This window comes from Tasmannia lanceolata, unplaced genomic scaffold, assembly GCF_043159265.1.
Source record: "Tasmannia lanceolata isolate RefF3 unplaced genomic scaffold, GAP_Taslan_0.1 ptg000008l, whole genome shotgun sequence".
Lineage (NCBI taxonomy): Eukaryota > Viridiplantae > Streptophyta > Magnoliopsida > Canellales > Winteraceae > Tasmannia > Tasmannia lanceolata.
Genome location: NW_027518685.1, coordinates 7,361,244 through 7,383,780, shown reverse-complemented (window position 1 = coordinate 7,383,780; position 22,537 = coordinate 7,361,244). Strand labels below are relative to the sequence as shown.

At 39.7% G+C, this 22,537-nt stretch overlaps 1 protein-coding gene across 6 annotated transcripts; it reads right to left on the bottom strand.

The window, feature by feature from the left end:
- Nucleotides 1-4,694: 4,694 nt before the first annotated feature.
- MBAC1 (Mitochondrial substrate carrier family protein) lies at nt 4,695-20,226 on the bottom strand. Of its 6 annotated transcripts, none has more exons than XM_077387588.1 (10): nt 17,767-18,041; nt 15,821-15,859; nt 15,472-15,561; nt 9,077-9,178; nt 8,790-8,894; nt 8,611-8,709; nt 8,332-8,532; nt 8,140-8,238; nt 7,913-8,054; nt 4,695-4,854 (listed from the first exon to the last, which is right to left on the bottom strand). In XM_077387588.1, exons 1-9 carry the CDS (start codon nt 17,851-17,853, stop codon nt 7,920-7,922), a joined length of 957 nt encoding a protein of 318 aa, XP_077243703.1. In that variant the 5' UTR covers nt 17,854-18,041; the 3' UTR covers nt 4,695-4,854; nt 7,913-7,919. The 6 variants fall into 6 exon arrangements, with proteins under 6 accessions (XP_077243703.1, XP_077243704.1, XP_077243702.1 ...); XM_077387589.1 differs by lacking the exon at nt 4,695-4,854 and adding an exon at nt 7,741-7,843; XM_077387587.1 differs by lacking the exons at nt 4,695-4,854; nt 17,767-18,041 and adding an exon at nt 20,074-20,210 and having other exon boundaries at nt 7,741-8,054.
- Nucleotides 20,227-22,537: the final 2,311 nt, after the last annotated feature.

Genomic DNA, 22,537 nt, shown 5'->3' with positions numbered 1-22,537 from the left:
ATGAATGGTCTGAGTTCCTCTAGACGCCCCATTTGAAAATCTTTTTGTTTCTCTCATTTCAAATGAGCTAGGGCGAATTATGGAGAAACAACTCTGGATGAAGTGACTCCTAGCAGACCAAGGCACAAAGTCACAAACACCTAAGATTCAAACAGCTCAGCAATGTGACCAAGAAGAGCCCAACACATTCCAAACAATTTGAATATAAAACCCCAAATTCTATGGATGAAGCTCTCATGAAAAAACAAATGATTAGCAGGAGATGATTTTTTCACCCCTCCTGTAGGATTATGCGGCCCCCCGGCAGACTTAACGTTTTTCGACATCAAATCATGTGAAAAAGGGGGGGGGGGGGGGGGGGGGGGGGCGCTCATAATCCTACAGGGGGCGAAAAAATCATCGCCCACACATAGGCTGCAATGATTGAAAATAATCTTTCTACAACTTAAAAAATGACCTACTGATTAGATTTTAACCAAGTATATATATTTATAGGTAGGGATTTGCTATCATCCATTGCGGAAGGCATTTCGCGTACGGCCTGTTGCATGTGACAGCAGCCACCTCGTGAATGAAGACAAAATCTGCCATCCGCAAAATGCCTTCTGCGATGAACGCTAGCATAGCCCAGGTAGGGATTTGACTCCTTGATATTGATATGTTGGCTGATATTCCCTATATCTTTAGGAACCTTAAAACTAAGGTGGCAACTTGGGTCAGGTTTTACCGGACCTGCATCAACCCCACCCGACCCAAAAATAACTAGGTTGGGTTAAAAAAAAACATGGGTCTTGGATTGGGTCCGTTTCCAAGTTGGAAAACCAACCTAGTTCAGGCCGGGTCAGGGTTAAAGAATAAACCTGAAACCTGACTCCACTCGACCTGTGCTTTATAATATATAAAATTTCCCCCACTTCTTGGTTAAAATTTAAAAAGAAAAAACCCTAACAATCGTCTCTTACACAATGCACCCAACGTGTAATGCTCCTCCCTTCTTCATTATCTTTTCATTCCTCCAAAATTCAAAGTAAAACCATTAGTTGCATCAAACATACCTACCCAACCTGACCCAAGAAACTATCTCGGGTTGGGTCACACTTATGAATCTCAGGTTCTCCATAAAAAGAGTTTTTATATGGTGGTCGACCGTCAAACAAGAAGGGCAGAGAGAGGAAAAAACCCTCCCCCTTGATTTTTGATGCAGGTCAAACTCCATTTTTTTACTTTTACCTTTATGAAAAATCAACTTGGTAAATCTCTCTCCGCCCTTTATATGTAAAGGGCAGCCACCACATAATTTCTCCCATAAAAAATCCACCTAGACCAGACCCGAGATAGTTTCTTGTATAGGGTTAGGTTGCCCGCCCCGAGTTGCAAACCTACTTAAAAACCTTGCTTGAGGATGGTTGAAAAAACATTTTGGAAATCGAAACTTTTCAACTTGAAACTTGTTGACATTTATTGATTCTAACATTGCTTTAACTTCCAACAAGTTATCCATCACATGAATCACGAGTACACTTGCACAAGTGGTTCACTAATAGACAAAATCCCAACTCAATAGAGCTTTCGATACACTGAAAAAGAGTTCAACAAAGGGTGGTTCTAGGGAAAGAGAGAGAGAGAGAGAGATCATAATCCACAGTGTCATTTTGAAACCACACTAAGTCAAACGAATCACGATAACAATAAGGGAGCCGGAAATATACACTCTTGTTTTGATAAGCACAGCCCTTAAAATCTTAAACTGCCCCGAATTGTAACCGCTAAAAACAAGAGCTTCAAATTTCTACTAACACCACCAACAAATCAACGACAACACCAACAAAAACAACAACAACGACAACAAAACCAGAGCTTTTTATCAGTGCACTATCTCTTGTGATGATGCCATGTGGCCTAAGAAATAATCTACTTTCCCATGTTATAAGCCAACCCCCTCTCCATACCAATATCACCGATTCCTTTTTCTTACCGAATGATTCTTTACTATTATACCCCCCTCTGTCCTCTCTACCACTACAGAGGGTTCAAGCGCATGACACTCTCTACAAGCCGACAAAAAGGACCCAAAAAAACCCCTCTTTTTTTCCCCCTCTTCCTTCATTTTAGCCTCTAAATAGGTCTCAGTTCTCATCCCACGGCACCCATTCACCGATGGTATCTGACTCGACCGTGGATATAATAACTGACTCGTTGGAGCACCAGAATAAGGTTGAAACCGAACCTGTTTAAACTCCGACTTCTTAACAGTCCCAGTTACCGGACCCACCGGAACCCGTTCTGAATCCGAAAGCTTTGCCTCACTGTTCTGACGTGAGTTCCTTCTACTACTGTTGTTACTACTACTCCCACTGCTGTTACTGTTAGATGGGGTTAGTAAATCTTTACTCGATCTTGGAGAAGAGTCGGTTTTTGTGGTTTGGAGTGGGAAAGGATGAGGTAAAAGTTGGCCATTAGAGAAGAGAATATCTGCAGGAGAATTTACTTCTGTGGCCTCATGAAGGGGACTTTCTTCTTTGGTATGGACGGCCATGGCTGCAAATGAGAAGGTTTCTTCGTCATGGTCGGCGTTTAGTCTTCCGGCGAGATTTTCTTGCCTGAGTTTTGCCATTGAAGGAGGTTCGTTTGGAGGAGAGGGTGGGGTGTAGGTTGTATTTATTTAGAGATGAGGAGATGTAGATTTTCTTGCCGGATTAATTGGAGTTTAGTGAGAGTTGATACGTACAAGGTGGGATGTTGACGTGGCTTGTTGTTGGCCGTCTGTTGAGACGTATTGAAATTGTTTTTTGGAGAGTGGATTAATCATGGGGCCTACCCTGTTTGCAATCTCAGCCTCAGCCTTGTTTTCTCTAAAACCTGGAACAGTAAATGTCTAAAACCGACCCCCCCTAGTCCCCTACAATATTCAGAGGAAGAATTGTAGTAGAAGAAACAAATGAGACGCGTTTCTATTCAAGTACAACATGGTGGGCCCCACTTTGGTGCAAATCAGAAGCTTCCTGATTTTGTTTCTCCATTAGTTTGTCTGAGTGTGACATTTCGCTATATATGTATGATGACTTCCACTTAATGAAGAAACGACCCTAATTAGTTTGTCCATCCTACATGGGCACATGGAGGCAAGGTTTAAAATTTCGGTTTCGGTACTTGAAATTTCGGTAAAATATTAAAAAAAACAGTATTTTTGTCAAATTTCGGAAAAACCGAAATTTCGACCGAAATTCCAAAATTTCAGATTTCGGTTAAAATTTTAAACCATGCATGGGGGCATGTATTTGAAATCAAGAGGGTTGATATTGTAGAACCACACGAGCCAGCCCTAAACTAAGCTTGATAGATCAATGTCTTGGGATCATTCGATTAAGGACTTCTCAACGGTATTTGGTCGGACTTTTGGTTATCATTTAGATCAACGGATGTGATCACTTAAATGAGGCTGAAATGGGTCCAATATGTCATTTAGAATGACAGTAAAAGTGGCTTTCTTTTTACTATTTATCTTTAGTTTAATAACAGGAGGAATGATATTACGAGGACTATGCAGAAAGTTAAAGACAAATTTCAGGTCATAATGCATAGGGGCAAAAGCCAAAATGGAAATGACTGCCAAAATCAATGGTCTTTCTTTTCTCGATGGAATCGTAAACTAAGGCTTGATAGATCAAGGTAATTTCAACACTGTTGGGCCAGCCTTACAGTTTCGTTCGGATGGTTCTGATCATTGAGGCAGAAGTGGGGACCAATAAGTAAATGTTTGGAAGCAGCCAATGAGAGTGCGTCTATTTCGTCCACAGGTCTGGAATCTGAATATGTTGTGGTCACAACAATGTGTTGTTATTTAAATGACAGTATAAAACATAATAATGGTAGCAAGGAAGCTTTTCCTTGGGCTCTGAAAACAAAGTGAAAGATAAGAATTTTAAGATTAGTATAATAATCAAATCAAATGATGGGTGCAAACAGTTTGAGGTACTCCCAATTATCCCGACAGCGGAGTTAATTAGGAACCTTTAATTTTCTTGTCTCCCACTTTAGGCTTTCTGCTCACTCTTTAGACCATTCGGCTTCGCTGGCTTCGTGCTTCTTTTAGTCTTCTTTTCCAACCAGATAATCCATTGTTAATCTTCAATCAGATGCCAAGGAGTTAGATTTGGTTTACCATTGATAATTCATATGTTTTTATCTATGGAACTGGGTTAGCCAAGATGCCAATTAACTCTGACCATCAGACGAATTGTAAAGCTACAATTGTTTAGTCATTAATATGAAAGTTCAGATCAACAATAAGTTGTCGAAAATGAGGAATAGCAAAAGAAAGGAAAAAGAGCAAATAGCAAAAAGAAAGGTGCATCTTGGGTCAATTTTTGGAAATTCGCGTTGAGCTTTTACCTTATCATTGGATCGGGTTTGGGTTGTTTCCAATTCATTTTAAAGCAAAAGCTCAATCAAAATCTGACCCAAGTTGCACCCCTATGTCATACTTGAGCCCACACCAATGTGTACCTCGCAACCACGCGAAGATGCACGCCACCGATGTGGCCACAATCCAATGTTGTGGTAGCCAAGACCAAGGATTGAAATTTTGGTTTCGTTACCGCATCAGCCGAAAAGGAAATTTCGGCATTTCGGCCGAAATTTAAAACCATTGCCAGTACAACACCACGGTCGATGCCAGATCACTAGAAGATGTATCAAAGAAAATTCAAATGAACCCTTATGGAAGAAGCCAATAAAAATGGTGAGACATCATCGAACGTTAAAATACATCTCTGGAGATCTGATGGCCAAGATCGATTTGATTCAACGGGAAGGGCACAACCCCTTCCAACAAAGCAGCTACAACATCCCATCCTTACAAGAGAGAAGCAAAGAAAAAGAAAGGAAATTAGGTTGACTCGACTTTCTTAGGCCCGGTTAGTTTTGGATTTTGAGAACCGATTTTGATTCCAAAACTGATTATTGTTCTAAAAAAATTCAGTTTTGGACTCAGTTGATTCTCAAAATCCAAAACAAACAACTAATTTTCAGTCCAATAATCAGTTTTGGTCTCAATCGGTTCTCAAAATTCAAATAACAAAGGGCCTTGGGATATGCTTCTCAAAATCCAAAACAAAGTAGGCCCAAACAATCCAACGGATCCTAATGTTTCCATCCGATTAAAATGAGTATAGCATGTTTCCATCCCTCTTATTAAATGTAAAATGGTAAAAAGACAATTTTACACTCCTTCCTAAAGGACATTTTTTTAGCCCCACTTTTGCCTCATTTATGTGATCATATCCGTTGATCCAAACAGCAACTGTATGTTTATCCTTGAGAATGCATAGATCGGATAATCCTAGCCCTTGATCTGTCAAAAGTATGATTTACGTGGTTGTATACTATAGCAAATAATGCAGATTTGTACCATGATGGATAGCTTGTTCTCTTGATTTCAAGAAATTTGTACAAGGAAACTCTAATCTCTAGGTAAAAGAATAGTAAGAGTAAATTATGTAAAGAGTAGAGCAAGTGCCACAAAGTTCTTCCAAATTTACTTTTGAATGGCATCAACCCATGGGGGAGTAGAAAACAGGGGTACGCTAGTTATTTTATGGAAGAAATAAGAGTATTCTTGTTATAAAAATGGTCATTGGCTTATTAGGGAGGGCTGTTAAGAAGCTCTCTGTCACAGGAGTGTGTTCCTAGCAGCTCGTATTTATGCAAATATTACCTGATTCTTCTTATGTACTGAATTGCCAACTTTAATACTCTGTTTATGCTCTCTATGTATTAGAAGTTATGAACTTATGATCATAGTTGCCTGGCTTGTTGGTAAGCTTAGTATAAGCATGGGTTTCCAATGATCAATTTCTAGTCGCACGGGGGCATGCATGTGCAACCCAGACTGTTGATCGTGTAAAACATATTAAGGCAACTCACAGGGTCTTGGTCCCCTACCGAACAGCCATATCATACGTGAGATTAAAAAAAATTACAAAGATTAACGGTCAGATTTTCTCAATGGGAATTAGCTGGATTTATGTAGCCAATTGGACAAACAATTCCAATCACATTAACGTGGCACAGACGAGCTCAGGGAGTGCGTTATGAACAAGCCTAAGTTGCCTAACAATCACGTCTCTCTAACATTTTGTAGCAAAATATTAGTTGTCTTTCTTGTTCATATTCTTTAGAAAAGAACAATAAAAAAAAAGAGAAAAGTGTTCCTGTGCTGCAGCGCAGTGAGCTTAACTGCGCTTTAGTGGGTTATAAATAGGGCTGCAACTCGGGTCGGGCGGGTCGGGTTTTGGAGAACCCAACCCTACCCGAGAAATATCTTGGGTCGGGTTTTTTTTCGGAAAACCCACGATTCCCAAACCCGGCCCTACCCATGATAAATCTCGGGTCGGGTCGGGTTTTTTCACGTTGACGCAAATTTTTAAGGAAAATTCTTGTTTGGCAAGGCAACTCAACTCATAGAAGCAGAAATTACACTCACATTACACTTGAATCAAACAATGATGTAATTACACTCACATCACACTTGAATCAAACAATGCTGTGATCAAACAATGTTGTAATTACAATCAAACAATGCTGAATCAACTCAACTCATAGAAGCAGAAATTGCACTCACATATAGTAACAGTGGGTGCGTGGGTTTTCACTTTTAAATTTGGGATAATTACATTTACACCCCCTCTAGTTTCTGACACATCCACTTCCACCCCTATAGTTTAAAACGTGACAAATACACCCCTGTAGTTTCAATTTGTTTAAGGTTTGCCCCCTCAGCTGAAGGTTCGTCCATAGATTGAAGGGTTAGGATGATCCGATGGAGCTGATTTTTTGGGCACACCATATCTATGTCAGGACCCATCAAATGAACGCTTTGGATCCAAATAATGTGGGCCCCTACCCGAATCCAAACACTACCAAAAAATCATCCAAATAATGTGGGCCCACATTGTTTGGATGATCCAAAGCGTTCATTTGATGGGTCCTGACATAGTTAGGGTGTGCCCAAAAAATCAGCTCCATCGGATCATCCTAACCCTTCAATCTATGGACGAACCTTCCGCTGAGGGGGCCTACCTTAAACAAATTGAAACTACAAGGGTGTATTTGTCACGTTTTAAACTATAGGGGTGGAAGTGGATGTGTCAGAAACTAGAGGGTGTGTAAATGTAATTATCCCTTTAACTTTTAACTAACAATAGAGAAAAGGGAAGTGATATTTACGCCCCTTTTGATCACCAGGGACACTCAGCGCCAGTGTACGGGGCAATCAAACCCACTGGATTTTTCTGAAGTCAAGTACATTAGCCCCCTTTTAGTCATTAATACACTGGCGCTGGGTGTCCCTAGTGATCAAAAGGGGCGTAAATATCACTTCCCTAGAGAAAAAAATACATACTATAACTTATGTAACTCGGGTCGGGTCGGGCCCCTTCAAACCCGGCTCGACCTGAGATTCATGCGGGCTTTTGAATGCTGAACCCGGCTCGACCCGAAACCCATGAAACCTGAACCCGACCCAGGCTATTTTCGGGTCGGGTCGATGTGGGTCGGGTTTTACCCGGCTCGAGTTGCAGCCCTAGTTATAAAGCCAATGGGAGGTTCCTTTCTTGTGGACCCGCTATATGTTTCAAAGGGGGACCCGCTGTACGAACCAACACGAGGCTTTATAACCCACTAAAGCGCAGTTAAAGAACACTTCACACACAAAAAAAAAAAAAAACAATTCAGTAGGCCTTTAAAAAAAAAATTCTTCATAAGTCGACCTCAGTTGTCACAAGCAAAATACAGCTCCACCCCGTGCATGTCCCTGTGCCTAGTTTAGATGGAATATGATGCTCTGCAAGGGCATTATCTTTAAAAAATAACAGCCGAACCCAATTTTTAAAGCACGACGAAAAATTCATACCTCATTGTCAGACGCGATTAATCCCCATAACTTTCGCAGCCAGCTCCCAGGTAACAATAGCAGCGGCATTAGCTGGAAATGCTCTCGCTAAAGTAGGTGATAGACCAGCATAGCATCCTCTCACTCCTACTCTCGTGTATATCTACCAAACCAAACCAAACCCAATAAATCTCCACAATGCTGCAGCAGAATAAAAGAAATGAAATGGAGAGGAAGTTTGAATTTACCGAGCTCAGCATCTGGAAGGGATTCGTACTTGGATTTGTAGCTGGGGAAGTTTGAATAACAGTTTTTGCCACATCCAAAGGCAGAACAGTAGACCAGAACTGTCATGTGACAAGTGAAAAGCATTGAATAGTGTGAGTATATGATTTACATTGGTTTTATGATGGCAAACTCCTCATGTTGTCAATACTTACAGCTACCCCGGCAAGCCCGCCACTCATGATTCCAATCCCGGTATCGATTAATAACTTTGGCTGGTGGCCGAGCCAACAGGAAGTTGAATCTAGTTGCAAATGCATGTAATAACGACTATACTCATAGGTGCTAAAGAAGACAGCATTTCCAATTGATTCTCTTAATAAAGTTGCGGTACCACCACGGAATATGCCCTTAATCTGAACAGGCAGTTGTCTATCAGCTCCAAAGCATATCCATCACCAAATAACAAAAGGAAAACGGAGAGTTTCACTCACCCCCTCGCTCTGGATGGTCTTAAGAGCACAATCAAGGGGACCACTGTATTTTTTATACTTGGTAATCACTGAGTCACTTCCCTGAACCTGCATCCTACACTGGAAAAGCTTTACTGTCACAAGAAGAAACATTAAGTAAAGGAACTTGAATTAACCATGGATTTTCCATTTTAACTCACTTTCACCAGCTCTGCTGGACATAGTACGAAGCTGATTATAGCTCCACCATATGCTGCCGAAGGAATAATTACCTGGAGCTGTGGCCTACTACTCTGCACTTTTCCCTTTTGAAAGCAACACACAAGATCAAATGTCATGACAGTCCAAATTCAAGGTAACCCTATAAGAAAATGTAAACAATGGAAATTAAAGAGGATATAGCATGTATTAGTTGGCAGCAACTCATGCAGATTGGTGACAAATTAAGCACATAACAAATATGATTTGCTTTCTGATGTAGAAAAACCTGCAATGATTGTTTCATTTGGGAATAAATGCCAAAAAGAAGTGAACTTTCAAATGCCATCCCAATAAAAGAAGACGATGCACCTCTGTAAAGTCCTTTCACCTGTAAAACACAATTCTTAATGAGTACTACGATATCTAAACAGTCAAGAAAATTGAAGTACGTATAATAAATTATATTTTTGTTTTTTCCTGATGACATAAGGTATCCTCACTCCAATTTCTAGGTGGGACTATTCCCTACGGATGCACGCAATCACCCGTAAACCACGCGCATCGGGTAAGCCCGGTGGGATTCGAACTCGTGTTAATGGGGAGCATACCCATGACTGTAAGCCAAAGAGCCACAGATGTACGGGTTGTATAAGAAAAAATTAAGACCAACTACACTGCATATTCAAAGGGTTATCCTTCACTTTTTTGAGAAATCAATATTCAAAGCCCTGCCGACCCCAACTAGTTTGGGACAAAGGTTTAGTTGAGTTGAGAATATTCAAAGCCCTATAAGCTCATAATGTGTTTAAACTTTACAATAATTGGGTCCCACATTCTCTAACGCTCAAAAAAAATTTCAACTCGTGACCATGATAGAATGCAGAAATTCTCTGTAAATTTTAGGCTCATTCTTGCTAGGAAGATGTTCACAACAAATTTCACATGCATGAAAAGAGAATCACACATTTATTCATCAGGAGGTTCACTTTTTGTTTTTGAATGGAAGCAAATATATTAATAAAAAAGGAGACCGAGATGGCCGATACAAGAAAAAAGAAAAGGAGGCCATGAAGGCCTACAGAGAGATGAGAAAAACAAAATCAAGGAAGCAAGGAATCATAAATTTCTAACGCATCCTTTATCACACCCTCCCTATCTATGCTATCAGCCGTGCCATTTGCATATCTTCTAACATGATATGAAAAGCAATAGCAGATGACCCCAACCAATCACTCTCATCGAAGAATTTATCGAAATGCCTGGGGTGATCACAGGATCTAGTAATCCAACGAATAACGTTTAAAGAATCCCCTTCTACCATAACTATCCATGATCTCTCCATCTAATAGCTTGATGCCTTGGTGCATTACCCACACCTCTGCTTCACTAGCATCTGCAATGCCAATGGGACCCGCAAATGCCCAAAGAATCTCCCCCGACTCATTTCTAAGAACGCCCCCCCCTTTTCTGGCGGGCCCAGGGTTCCCCAAGCTAGACCCATCAAAATTTAAATTCATGAAACCATGGGCTGGCGGACCCAATCCTGCATAATATTCTTCCTTGGCTTCACACCATGGCACATATCTTTCCACCCATTCCATAGGTCGTGAGCATATACAAATTTGAAACAAGGAATGGTCCTTACCAAAGATATGGTCAAAGCTACCACTTTTAAGTATAGGGAGGATGGGCTTTTGCTTGATTTTTAAAGACTGTTGCATTCTTTTCTTTCCACAGGACCCATATGGTAGCTAAGAAAGTGACATTCCAAAGAATTTTACCTTTCTTTTTCCACGGAACTAATGCCCATCCCAAGAAAAGATCCAAAATCTTTGCCGGGACCACCCACGCCATCCCAAATCTGCACCATATCTAATTTTTGATTATTCCTTTTTTAAGAACAAAAAGAGGAGCTTCATAAAGATTTCTTAGAATCTGACACATACAAAAAAGATCCCCTCGGAGAGGAATTACTTTGAATCATACAGATCTCATCTATTTTGACTCTATTTTTTTGTAAGAGGGTCTTCTTGAGAGAGGAACCCCAGTAGTGTCGTATTTCATATTTTTTTACGCTTCTTTTGTAAAGGGTCCTCCCGGAAGAGGAAATCCTTTGAGTCGCGTAGAAGAGGAACTCCTTTTCAACGCTTCATCTCAACATTACAAACCTCAAACCTGAAGCCATCACCACTAGGGCAGGCTCAACTGCAACGAAGGGGTGTTAACGGGCCGGAGTCATAGGCTAATTAGCATGATCCTGTTCATGGCCCTAACGTTCCCAAGCACCATAGCAATCATTGGTCTGAAATTACTAGCACAGACATCTTGGGGATGTCGCCCTTGGTGTATAGGCAGGGATTTCAACACCATTCAGTTCAGTGATAAAAAAAGCAGTATGAATAGAGTCACTGCTAGCAGGCTCAGATTCAATTTCTCATCAATAATCTTTGATTAGTGGATCCTCATTCAGAAGGCCTGAAATATACTTGGACCAATAATCAGCCTCGCATTTATGGCACGTATCGAACGTTTTCTCTTCTCTTTGGATTGGGAGGATCATTTTCTGAACTTATTCCATGAGGTCAATCCTAGACCTTTGTTTGATCACTCTCAAGATGTCTCGGGCAGAACATTCCACGGAGATGTCCCCCTCTCTTTAGATTTGACAGCTTTGGTTCAAGGTTTTGGGTTTCAAAGATTTGCTCAAGGAATGGTGGAATGGTAGTGGGGTTCAAGTTTGAGAGAGCTTCAATCCAGCAAAGAGACTTCAATTTATCATTGGAAAAATTAAGCAATGGAAAATTGGTATTTTTGGTTCCTTTATAAAAAAAGGAAGAAATGGTTGACATGCTAAGGGTCATTGGTGAGGCCTCGGAGCAAGTTTCTTTTGGATGAAGCCACTATAACTCGTAGGTGGTCTTAGGTGCAGAGCTTGACAAGGTTTTGGGTTTCAAAGATTTGCTCAAGGAATGGTAGAATGGTAGTGGGGTTCAAGTTTGAGAGAACTTCAATCTGGCAAAGAGATATTTCAATTTATCATTGGAAAAAATAAGCAATGTAAAATTGGTATTTTTGGTTCCATTATAAAAAAAAAGGAAGAAATAGTTGACACGCTAAGGGCCATTGGTGAGGCCTCGGAGCAAGTTTCTTTTGGATGAAGCCATTATAACTCGTTGGGTGGTCTTAGGTGCAGAGCTTGACAATCTTCTCCTTTGGGAAGTGTGAAAGAACCAGTTACTCCAGAAGCTTAAGCCGTTGAAGAAGGCGCTATTTAATCTTTTATACTTTAACACCCCCCTCATGTGTGGCCCCTCTTTTAGGGTTGGCCTACATGCGGCACACGTGGCCCCTCTGTTGGGTTTGGCCATTGCATGTGGGTTTTTACTATCAAGGAGGTTTGAACTCAGGACCTTTTGCTTTGATACCATGTGAAACAACCAGTTACTCCAAAAGCTTAAGCTGTTGGATAAAGTGTATTTAATATTTTTTACTTTAGCAGGAAGAAATCCAGTGGAGCCCATGTTACAAGTTCTTATGGCTTAAAGAAAAAGTAGAAATGCCTCTCTTTTTTTCACAAAATGGCTTCAACTAGGTGTCAAAGAAGCATCACTAGGGGCATTTGGGTGGATGACCATTTTATTTCTTTATTAGCAGGTCATTCATGCCGACCCCAACTAGTTTGGGACAAAGGCTTAGTTGAGTTGAGTTGAGAATTAGCAGGTTATCCACGCATGCACCCAGAGTCTATATAATGTAAAGCTCATGGCAATGAATGATGGACAAACATAGAGTTTTGAAAACTACGGCTCATGCACGGATGTGACTTCCATTGCCTTGGAGACATGTGTGATGCTCACGATTCTCATAGATAAGTGTGATGCCCATGATTCAACCATCGGTGTTATGCCTTTGGTGCCATTGGTGTGTTGCCTCTGGTAGTTAGTGGTGTGATTCCCCAAAAAATATCTGAACATATGTGTGACACCTTGATCAAACCATCGGTGTGATGCTTTGGGAACAGTATAAGACTTATCTTTGGTTTTTCTAATCTTTTCTTTCATTTGCTTTTTTCTTGTTCTATTGAACTTGACTTTTCTTCTCAATAAAATTTATGAGCTATTTAAATTTATTGTTAGTATCATTCTACCACCCGTATATCTTCAGATACAATGGTCAAATTGAGCCGAGATTTAGGAGGGTTTCCATTCTCTCTCTCTCTTAGGACTAAAACCTCAAACTTTTACTCAAATAGGATCCTTGGATTCCTTTCTGAATTTGATATCAACCCCAAAATTGATATTGGCTCCAAAAATCCAAAACAACGCTCATCTTCATCATTCATCGATCCCTTTACCCATTTCTCTCTTTTGGTTCTACCTAATCCTCACTCAAACACCTGATTCTCACTTTTCTTTGCTACCATGTGCCTCTCTCTAGATCCGCCCTACATCATTGAAAACCGTTCTGATAGGAAGAACTCCGATATTGAAAGATAATCCTTGCTGCCCTCCCCATAGGTGTTCTTAAGGTTAATGTTTACAGTTTCTCTCTAGGCAACCACGGCCTTCCAGGTATTGAAGGGATTTTCAAGGATAGTAGTTGTGGCATAGTTCACCTTTCTCAGGCTCCATTGCCGCATGGGAATCCACATGCTCATCGACCTTTTGGCAAGGACTTCATTTGTGGAGTGTGATTCTTCCACTGTTATTTCTTGGGATAAGGATAAAGGGGGAGGGCCTTGGAAAGTGGCTGTGTACATTGATGGGAGAGACTTTTTATTTTTTTTCTACTGTTCCTAAAAGTGCTAACAACTTGGACGATCACCTCGCCAAGTCTGGAGCCACTAGATCTCTTTTGTATTATGGGCTTTTCTTGCCTGTTGATGAGCACAAGCAATCTTTCTTTCCATTTAATTAAGTTATCTTTTCCAAAAAAAAAAAAGGAGCTACTGGCTAGTTGGATCCAAAATCTACCTTGTAATCATGTTGAACGTGGTTCATGCTTCTAACTTTTTAACTGATGTTGTGATGAGCTTGACCATTGACACTGACCACTAGCTCTCTTACTTCAAAGTGACATTCCTTTGTTAGCAGGGTTGTTCACCATGGAGTTTAGCCCCTCACAAATATTTGAGCACAACCCACCACAACAACCTCCACTGACACCAAAATAGAAGAATGGCCTCATAAGTATCTATGCTTGTTGTCTTTACCCCGCAAGCAGGGCAAATTATTCAACTGGAGTTGGAAGCATCTCAATTCTCAGCCCCCTAGCATAAGAACTTTCACCACACTCCTAGTGACTCTATGGCAATCGTAAACACTATAAAAACCAAAAGAACCTCCCTCCCTCGGCTAATAAACGATAAAATATATCGATGGAGATTCACAGATATGATAGACGGGATTCGGGACGAAGTGGATGGTCATCCTGTCCGTTTTCAGTACGTCCATCGCTCGGCTAATAACGAAGCTGATTGTTTACCAAGCATCGGGGTGAATCAGGCATCATTAGAGATATTTGATTTCCTTCCACCTTTATTTGTATTTCCTCTATTTCTTTTATTGTCCTTTGGCTTCTATTTTCCCCGTGATATTCTCGGTCTAGGGGTTGTCCTCTCTTTAATATAATCATATCGTTGCAAAAAAAGAAAAGAAAAAGGAACCTCACCTGCCCAACAATTCCATTTTTATCTCCACTTATGGTTGTCTGTAGGTCATCCAGGTAGCCTACACATAGGTGGCTTCCGCAATATACAACCTAGAGAACAAAAAGTCATTTTTCCCGTACATAAAGGATTAAAAGGCTACAGATGGAGGTCTGACTTGTGTTAGGCCTTTTACCTTTATATTATGCATGTTGGTTGGGAAGATCGAAATGCCCATGTGCAAAAAGAAGTTTATGTATTAGTATTTTAAAATACAAAAGAGTTTACTAAGCTATGGAATATATACACTTTTAATCGCACTAATTAGAGGATCAATAGGTCTCACGGGCCTATACCTGCTAACTGCTGCACCATATGACTTGTATCTGGGTCGCCCAAACCCCTTGGGGACCTAACGCCCTGTTTACTGAGGGGTATAAAACCATAAATGTCACTTTCCTTCTTTCTTTTTTTTTAGATATAAATTTCAAATCAAGGGTACTTCAAATGTAATGTAAAATGTCATTGTGCATAGAATAAAAAGTTCCACCGTGTGTTGTTCAATGGTGTAAACAAAAAAGGCAACGTTGTAACTTAAATGATCAATTTTAGTAGATTGACAATAGAAGTTTCCTTACAATTCTAGAACCTGTACATTGGGATTTGCATGTTGGTACATCTAAACATTTTAGGGGTACCATTATTTTGAAGGGGGATAATATGGTAGAAATTTGCATGTTAATGCATCTAAATATTTTAGGGGCACCTTCATTTTGCTACAATCAATTTCTACTGGTTATGCATTTGAAATGTGCATCTATTTAAAATCCATGTTGCTATATTTTCTTGATATGCATCCTCAGGAGCCTGAATAATTTATAGTTCAAAGTTTTGAATTATATTTTACATGTCACACAGCAGAAAATGCATCCAGAGAAAAAAAAAAAAAGCAAAAATTTATCTTAGCAATGGTACAAGAAGCAGAAAAAAAATACTACTAAAATTTTATCTTAGCAATGATAAAGGAAGCATACTCCTTCATTACTCAGAATCCGAGCAGTGCAATGCAACGCATTCCGGTACTGTTGTCCTTGTGCTTGAATGTTGTGTGCCTGCAGCTTCACCTGGTACATACCAAAAAAAAATGTGATTCAAGAGCCATAGAAGGTACCAGCAGATGCAATATATAAACTAGACAATTTACGTAAAACAGCGCAAACAAGACATATTTTGACATGATAGAGTACAATTTAATCTGATCAATGCCACTTCAGGATATTTGTTTAAAAAAGTGCTCCATAGTTTGCTTGTCATCCGATCTGGTCAATAATTCACATACAATCAGACATTGCATGTATTATATGTAGGAGTCAATATCCTCACCTCTCTCTCCACGGTGATTCTTTGGAAGGAAAATAACAGCTTTTCCATGTCATTCCGGGATCGGGCCATGAAAAAGAGAAGGGGGAAAATATAAAAAAACATGAATGTTCAGGGGAAGCAAATCAACACAATGACAGGCCGTGACAAGTAACCATCGGCGGCAGGACTGGGCATGGTGTCAAGGGATGACAATTGGTCTCATTTGCATGGTTTTAAATTGCAGTTTCGGCTAAAATTTCTGACTTATCCGAAACCGAAATTTCAGCCGAAATTCCAAAATTTCGGGCGAAATTTGGTACACGTCTACGAAATTCATGTTTTTTTATGACAAAATTTCGATCGAAATTATCGAAATTTCGGTAATTTCGTTCGAAATACTTTAACGCAATAAAATATTATTATTTTAATATCAATTTCGACGAAATTCAATTTGGTAAATTTCGGTACGTTTCGGTTTCGGTACTCACCGAGTTCGGATTTCGGTCGAAATTTAAAACGATGCTCATTTGATACCATCATTTGATCTCATTTGATACCAGCTTGCCTAACAGAAAAAAATGTTGCACAAATCGAGAAGGTTTCAAGCCTTCCTTTTTACAAAGTTTTCGCATAAAAATAAGGTAGACAACTTCTAGTGAACGAGAATGAGAGCATAGTACATCCCTCTCTCTTCTGCTCACATTCCCTACTTTTGGTTCATCTCATTGGCAAAGGAGAAATAAAAAAGATTTTTTTGCATATTTGAGGAAAAAATTAACCAGACAAAAACAATAAAGAGATCAAAACAAAGAAACTACAGAAATAAGCCCAAAGACAAACACATAACAAACATCTGCAACAAAAACTGGGTGTTTCAAGCAAATTTCACAGATCCGGATTGGAAATGCGCACAAAAAATGGGTCAATTGAGCATAGCACCCAATCTAAAATCAATTAGATTCGTGACCTATAGAACTGCAGCAAATGAGAATGATAGATAAAATAGGATGGTGACCAACCTAATTTGCTTAAGAACTTTCAAAATTTCCACTTTCTACAGAATATCCTTAGCGCTTCTAACAAAGTGCAAGCTTCAAATTCATTAGAATCCTTGAAAACCATCAGATTTGAGAATTGAAGCTCAATATCCAAACATCTCAGCGATTCCAGTCAGCCCCAAAATGAACATTGACCTCCTGTCGAAGTTAAGCTTGAAAGGGGGTCACATTCTTTCTCTTATTAACCCAGTTTTAGACACCAACATTTGCAATTCAATTTCTTAAAGGATATACTCCTAAATTCCCTTCACAATGCCGCAAAAGATCACCCACCCATATCTTGATACCTTCTATCAGACTTACTTTGTAAATCTATTCTTTAACCCAATCTAAAGGGGATCCACTGAATTGACTAAAACCCCAAAAGAAATTAAAAAAAGACTCATAGAAAACCAATTCCTAGGAAGAAGGTTCACTTCACTCAACCTATTCATTGGTCTTAAAATCCCTTCCACAGCAATTTCTCCTGCTACAGCCCTAGAGTCATACTATGGAGAAATGCAACATGGCCAACCATCAAGAACTAAAGAAAGTTGGGCATCACTTAAGGCCATGTTCGTAATTTAATTTTGAGTCCAATAATCGGTTTGGTGGCTCACCATCGGTTGTCATAATGTCAAACGAACATGGCCTAAACGTATATAAATAATACAAATCGATCCCTTTGTTTGTGCAAATCAAACAAGAGACAGACAACAAGTTTAAACCATATAGTAGAAGGGTCGCTAGCAATCAATTCGAAAACCTACTCAAGCTTGTCACAAACATAAGTTTTACCCAGTAATTGGGATTTCAATAGAAGCTTTATGCAGCACTCCTTGAACTCATCCAATCCATCAAACTATGGAAAAAGGGTTAGATGGGATAGAAAGATGGATGAAAGGAAAAGTAATGAGTTTGCAGGCTGACCTTGACGGTGTCAAAGGGATGGCCTGTGATAACGGTAGCAATGCCTGCGGCAAGACCTGCTGCATATTCCTTGGCAGCCTCACCCATGCCTTCTCCTTCCTCTTTCTTTCTCTTCTTACTTTCATGTCATTCGAACCTACTTTTCGGATTTCTGTACTAGTCAACTTAATCCAGACGTTTACCACCGATCAACACCCTCATTTCAGAAAGTGAAATTATAGGGTGTCTGTCACGGCTCTATTTTTTTCGGACGGAAATGATATTGCCACCTCTTTCTCAGAGATATCCACGACAGTGTAAGCCCGTATTGCCAGTATTTTCCAAAATAAAATATCGTACGGCCCGAGTGTAAATAGGTTGTTCCCCCAAAAAAATCATTTCCATTGGATGATCCCGGCCAACTGGATGGAAATGACTTTTTGGTGACAACCTATTTGCATCGGGGCCAGTCAAATGGACGGTATGGATCATCCTATGGTATGGGCCGTACAATACTTGTTTGGAAAAATATTGGACTCTACGGGCTTACACCAGATAAAAAACTGCATTTCCAGTCCTTTTATTGATGGAGAGTCAAAAACTCATGTGGGCTCATGTTTTTTTGGGATTCAAAGCATTCATTTAAAAAGCCCTATCATGGATAGGGCAAATCTGCCAATTTTTTCCTCCACAAATGGAAGGGTTAGGATGATCCTATAGACCTGATTTTTGGTACACACCCTATCCATAATAGAGCCTTCCAAATGAATGCTTTGGACCCCCCCAACAATGTGGGCCCACACCCGTTTCTGAGCTTGAGCAGCTCAGCTCAAAAGTACTATTGTCTTATTATTATTAGGGGAGTGATAAATCGACTCCCTCATATCTTAAACATACTCCCCATGTGTCCTTCTCTCTCCTCCGGGATAAATAGAGAAAGACACATGGGGTCGATTTAAGATATTTGGGAGTCAATTTATCACTACCCTAGTATTATTATTATTATTACTACTACTACTACTATATGGGTTGGGGGGAGGGGGGCCTTGTTCTTCGGATCCTACTACCCGTGTCTTAGTCAAGATTCATTTCAAATCTGACCATCCATCTGAGTGTCCTAATAGGTCCTACTTACATTCTACACCCTTAAAAAATCTCAAAAAGAGGGTGAGGGTTAGAGAAGGAAGAAAATATGAACAGGGCTTATTTTTACTAAAATACCCTTGAAATAATACTTAACGTAATAAAAATTAGAGTGAATTTTCATAAAATACTAGAATAAAAATAGACTTAGGACTATCCCATGAGCTTTTGTTAGTTGTCCGGATCTGATAGGTAATTTTTTCGGATCCTATGGTCAGAATCCAAAATATGTCCATGGATCCTGTAGTGTGTCTAGAGGTCCTGTCCATTCAAGATTGGATTCGGATAGTCCATCGGACTGTCTTGGTCCATTGACACCCCTATCCAAGGAGCTAATTCAGATTGGATCCACCTAAGTTTGGGTTGCTGTCCGTTCAGATCCTCATCAGAAAATTTATAGAAATCTACTTTTGATATCTGGGTTTTGGTCGATTTCTAATGGGAACTTCCATCTGAATATCTTAAGATCTATTTCAAACTGGAAGATCCATCTGATGTCTTACTCTAAGTAGAGACAAATTGTCAGTATGTACTACACATCCGCGAAATGCCTTACGCTAGCAAATCCCTTCTAGGATTTTTTTTCTTTTTTGAAACCTTTAGGGTGATGATTTTTTCACACCCCCCCCCCCCCCCCTTTTTGGCGTCAAATCACGTTAGGAGAGAGAGAGAGAGGGAGGGGCGCATAATCCTACAGGGGGGGGGGGGGTGAAAATCCAGAGACAAACTCTGGAGAATGGAGAAATGAAACATGCCCAACCATCAAGAACTAACTAAAGTTGGGTATCAATAAAACGTATAGCAAAACAAGTCCGTGCAAATAAAAAAAGAGACAGAAAAACAATTTGGAAATCGTGGGCTTGAATCCCTATAGTAGAAGGGTCACTTGCAATCGATTCCAAAACCCTCTCAGGCTTGTCATCAACATAAGCCTTTACCCAGAAATTGAGATTTCAAATGAAGCTTTATGCAGCACTGCTTCAACTACTTTAGGTATAAAAAAGACAAAAACCAACACTTAGATGAAACTAAAAAAGAAAAGAAAAAGAAGAAAGAAGCAGAACAAATAACGATTACATCACCATTACAAAAAACTTGAAATCATACAATCCAGCAAACTAAGGAAATCTGTTAAATGGGATCCAAAAAAGGAAGAACAGAAAGGTATTGAGTTAGTGGGCTGACCTTGACAGTGTCGAAGGGATGGCCTGTGATAACAGTGGCAACGCCAGCTGCAAGACCTGCTGCATATTCCTTGGTAGCCTCACCCATGCCTTCTACTCCCTCTTTCTTTTCTTTTTTCCTTACTTTAATGTCATTTGCTCTCTATCTCTCTGGGTTTATTTCTACTACAAGAGGAGGCTTAATAGAGTTCTCTACTTGACTTTCTCGAATATACGCTGGGTGGAATGCTAATAGACAGACCCACCCACCCATTCCTACCTCCTTTTGCGATTTCTTTTTACTCAAGTCAACTCAATTGAGACTTTTACTAGCCACCCGCACCCTCTTTTAGAACTGAAATTATAGTGTCACGGCTCTACTTTCCCACGGAAGTGATATTTGTCACTCCTTTCTCAGCCGTTCAAGGATCTAATTCAGAATGGATCCACTTGGGTCACGATCACTTCAAATCCTTTTTCAGAAAATTTCTAGAAATTACACCGTTTATTTCGAATTGGAAGATCCATTTAAGTGTCTTTACCATGAATGATACCTTCTATTATATAATAGCCATACGAGTTTTTATATGGTGTAACCGTGTAAGCTCTTCGGGGGGAGGGGGGTTAGTGGGGGCGGATTTAGGGGGTATTTGGCGGATTCCAAGAATCCGCCGTCAGTCGTAGGCGCTTTTTTTGGGGAACTATGAAATGCACCGTTAGTGGAAATTTCGTGATGTCACGACCTTTCCCCGGGCGCGCGAACTTGATGTACCCGCTTATAAGAAAAAAAACCTCATTCAATATTCAGCCTACCAAGGTGAAACTTGAACTCCATGCCTTCTCATCGTGTATCACAGATAAAGAACCATAGAAAGGGATTGAGGTATGCTCCTCTCTCTCTCTCTCTCTCTCTCTCTCTCTCTCTCATTTTTTTCCATCCCCATCCCTGTCATTTTTCCTTCTCCATCACTCATTTTTAACCTTTTCATTCATCATAGACCAATCAGATTTTTTTACCTTTTGCTTCTCCATCTCTCATTTTTTTACCTTAAAATACTGCCATAACTCCCCATGTCTGTTTGTGTTTTGGTTACTTGATAAATTTCAGAGATTAGCACATAAGGCCTCTTGAAAAATCTCTAAAATGCAAGTGTTGCTGCCAACTTATTTCCAAAATTTCTATGAAAAGTTTGACTTTACTCTCAGTTTCAATGGTTGCCCAATAATAGTTGTCTTTTTGAATAGTGGAAATCTAATCGGTCAGTTCTCTTATAAATGCATAACAGTCCATGTTGAAGTCCCCATAGTCCCAAGTGTCCGCACATTCAAGTCCAAGTCCCCAAAGAGTCATGGACATTTTGTCAAAGTCCGCATATTAAAGTCCTCACATTAAAATCCCGTACGACTAAGTCGCGTGTATTTCAAAAAGTACAGTACGGACCACACTGTAGGGTGATCCAAACCATCCATGTGATGGGCCACAACGTAAATAGATTGTGCCCCAAAAATCATTTATATAGGATGATCCCAACCCTCCGATCTATAGAGGAACTGCATATTATGGAAACCTCTATAGATCATAAGGCTAGGATCAGCCTATGGAAATGATTTTTGAGGCACAACCTATTTATGTTGTGGTCCATCACATGGACGGTTTGGATCATCCTACAGTATGGTCAGTACAATACTTTTTGAAAAATACGCGACAAGTGCTTACACCATCTAAAAGCAGCGGATGGATGAAGTTGCACGTTCTCCTTCTCCAAATCCTACATGGCATTCATCACTTTTCCAATTAAAAAAAAAATCGTTTCTATTCCAAATCTCTCATTTTTAATCGTTCTCCCCTACCATTTTCTCTCTTTACAATCTGTTAATTAACTCTCTAATAAATAATTACCATATGAAGGTATGGTAGTGAAGTTCCTCTATATTATATTTCCTTTTTTAATGATTTCACCCTTTTACTTTATATTTGGCTATTGATATTTGCACTACCATATTAGATAATGACACAAACTGCCTGTCTTTTATTTTTTAAACAGCTGTCTAAAGCTATTACAATTTCCCAAAAGCTCTCAGCAACAAAAAAAGAAAAAAAAGGAAAGATAAGGTGCGATTTGTAGCATTATCAAAATATAGTAGTGCAAATATCAATAGCCTTACATTTTTATGTTTCTTTTCCATCTAAAACAATTTCCAACAACCCAGCATCTCACACACAGTGTATGGTGAGCCCCTTGAGAGTTAAGCTTATGTTAGGTTCTACCTTAATGTAATAAAATTTGAGACACTCCACTATTACATGGTGAAAATCCCTCGAGATATATGTTATTGATTATTAGATAGCCCATTTGTTGCAATTTTTTGCCATTGAAGATCCAATTTAGTATCAACGATCATATCCATCAAAAGGTAGGCTCTCTATTTACTAGTGGTGCGTCCCATTGTAAACATAAAAGGCCTGTTTGTTTTGGATTTTGAGA

Excerpts from the sequence above, each read along its gene's own strand:
- MBAC1 (XM_077387587.1), bottom strand. The coding sequence starts at position 20,160 with ATGGGTGAGGCTACCAAGGAATATGCAGCAGGTCTTGCAGCTGGCGTT. Across the intron at positions 8,239-8,331 it reads GCGGGCTTGCCGGGGTAGCT|TTCTGGTCTACTGTTCTGCC; the intron begins GTAAGTATTGAC and ends GTCACATGACAG. Across the intron at positions 8,055-8,139 it reads CCTTCCAGATGCTGAGCTCG|ATATACACGAGAGTAGGAGT; the intron begins GTAAATTCAAAC and ends TTGGTTTGGTAG.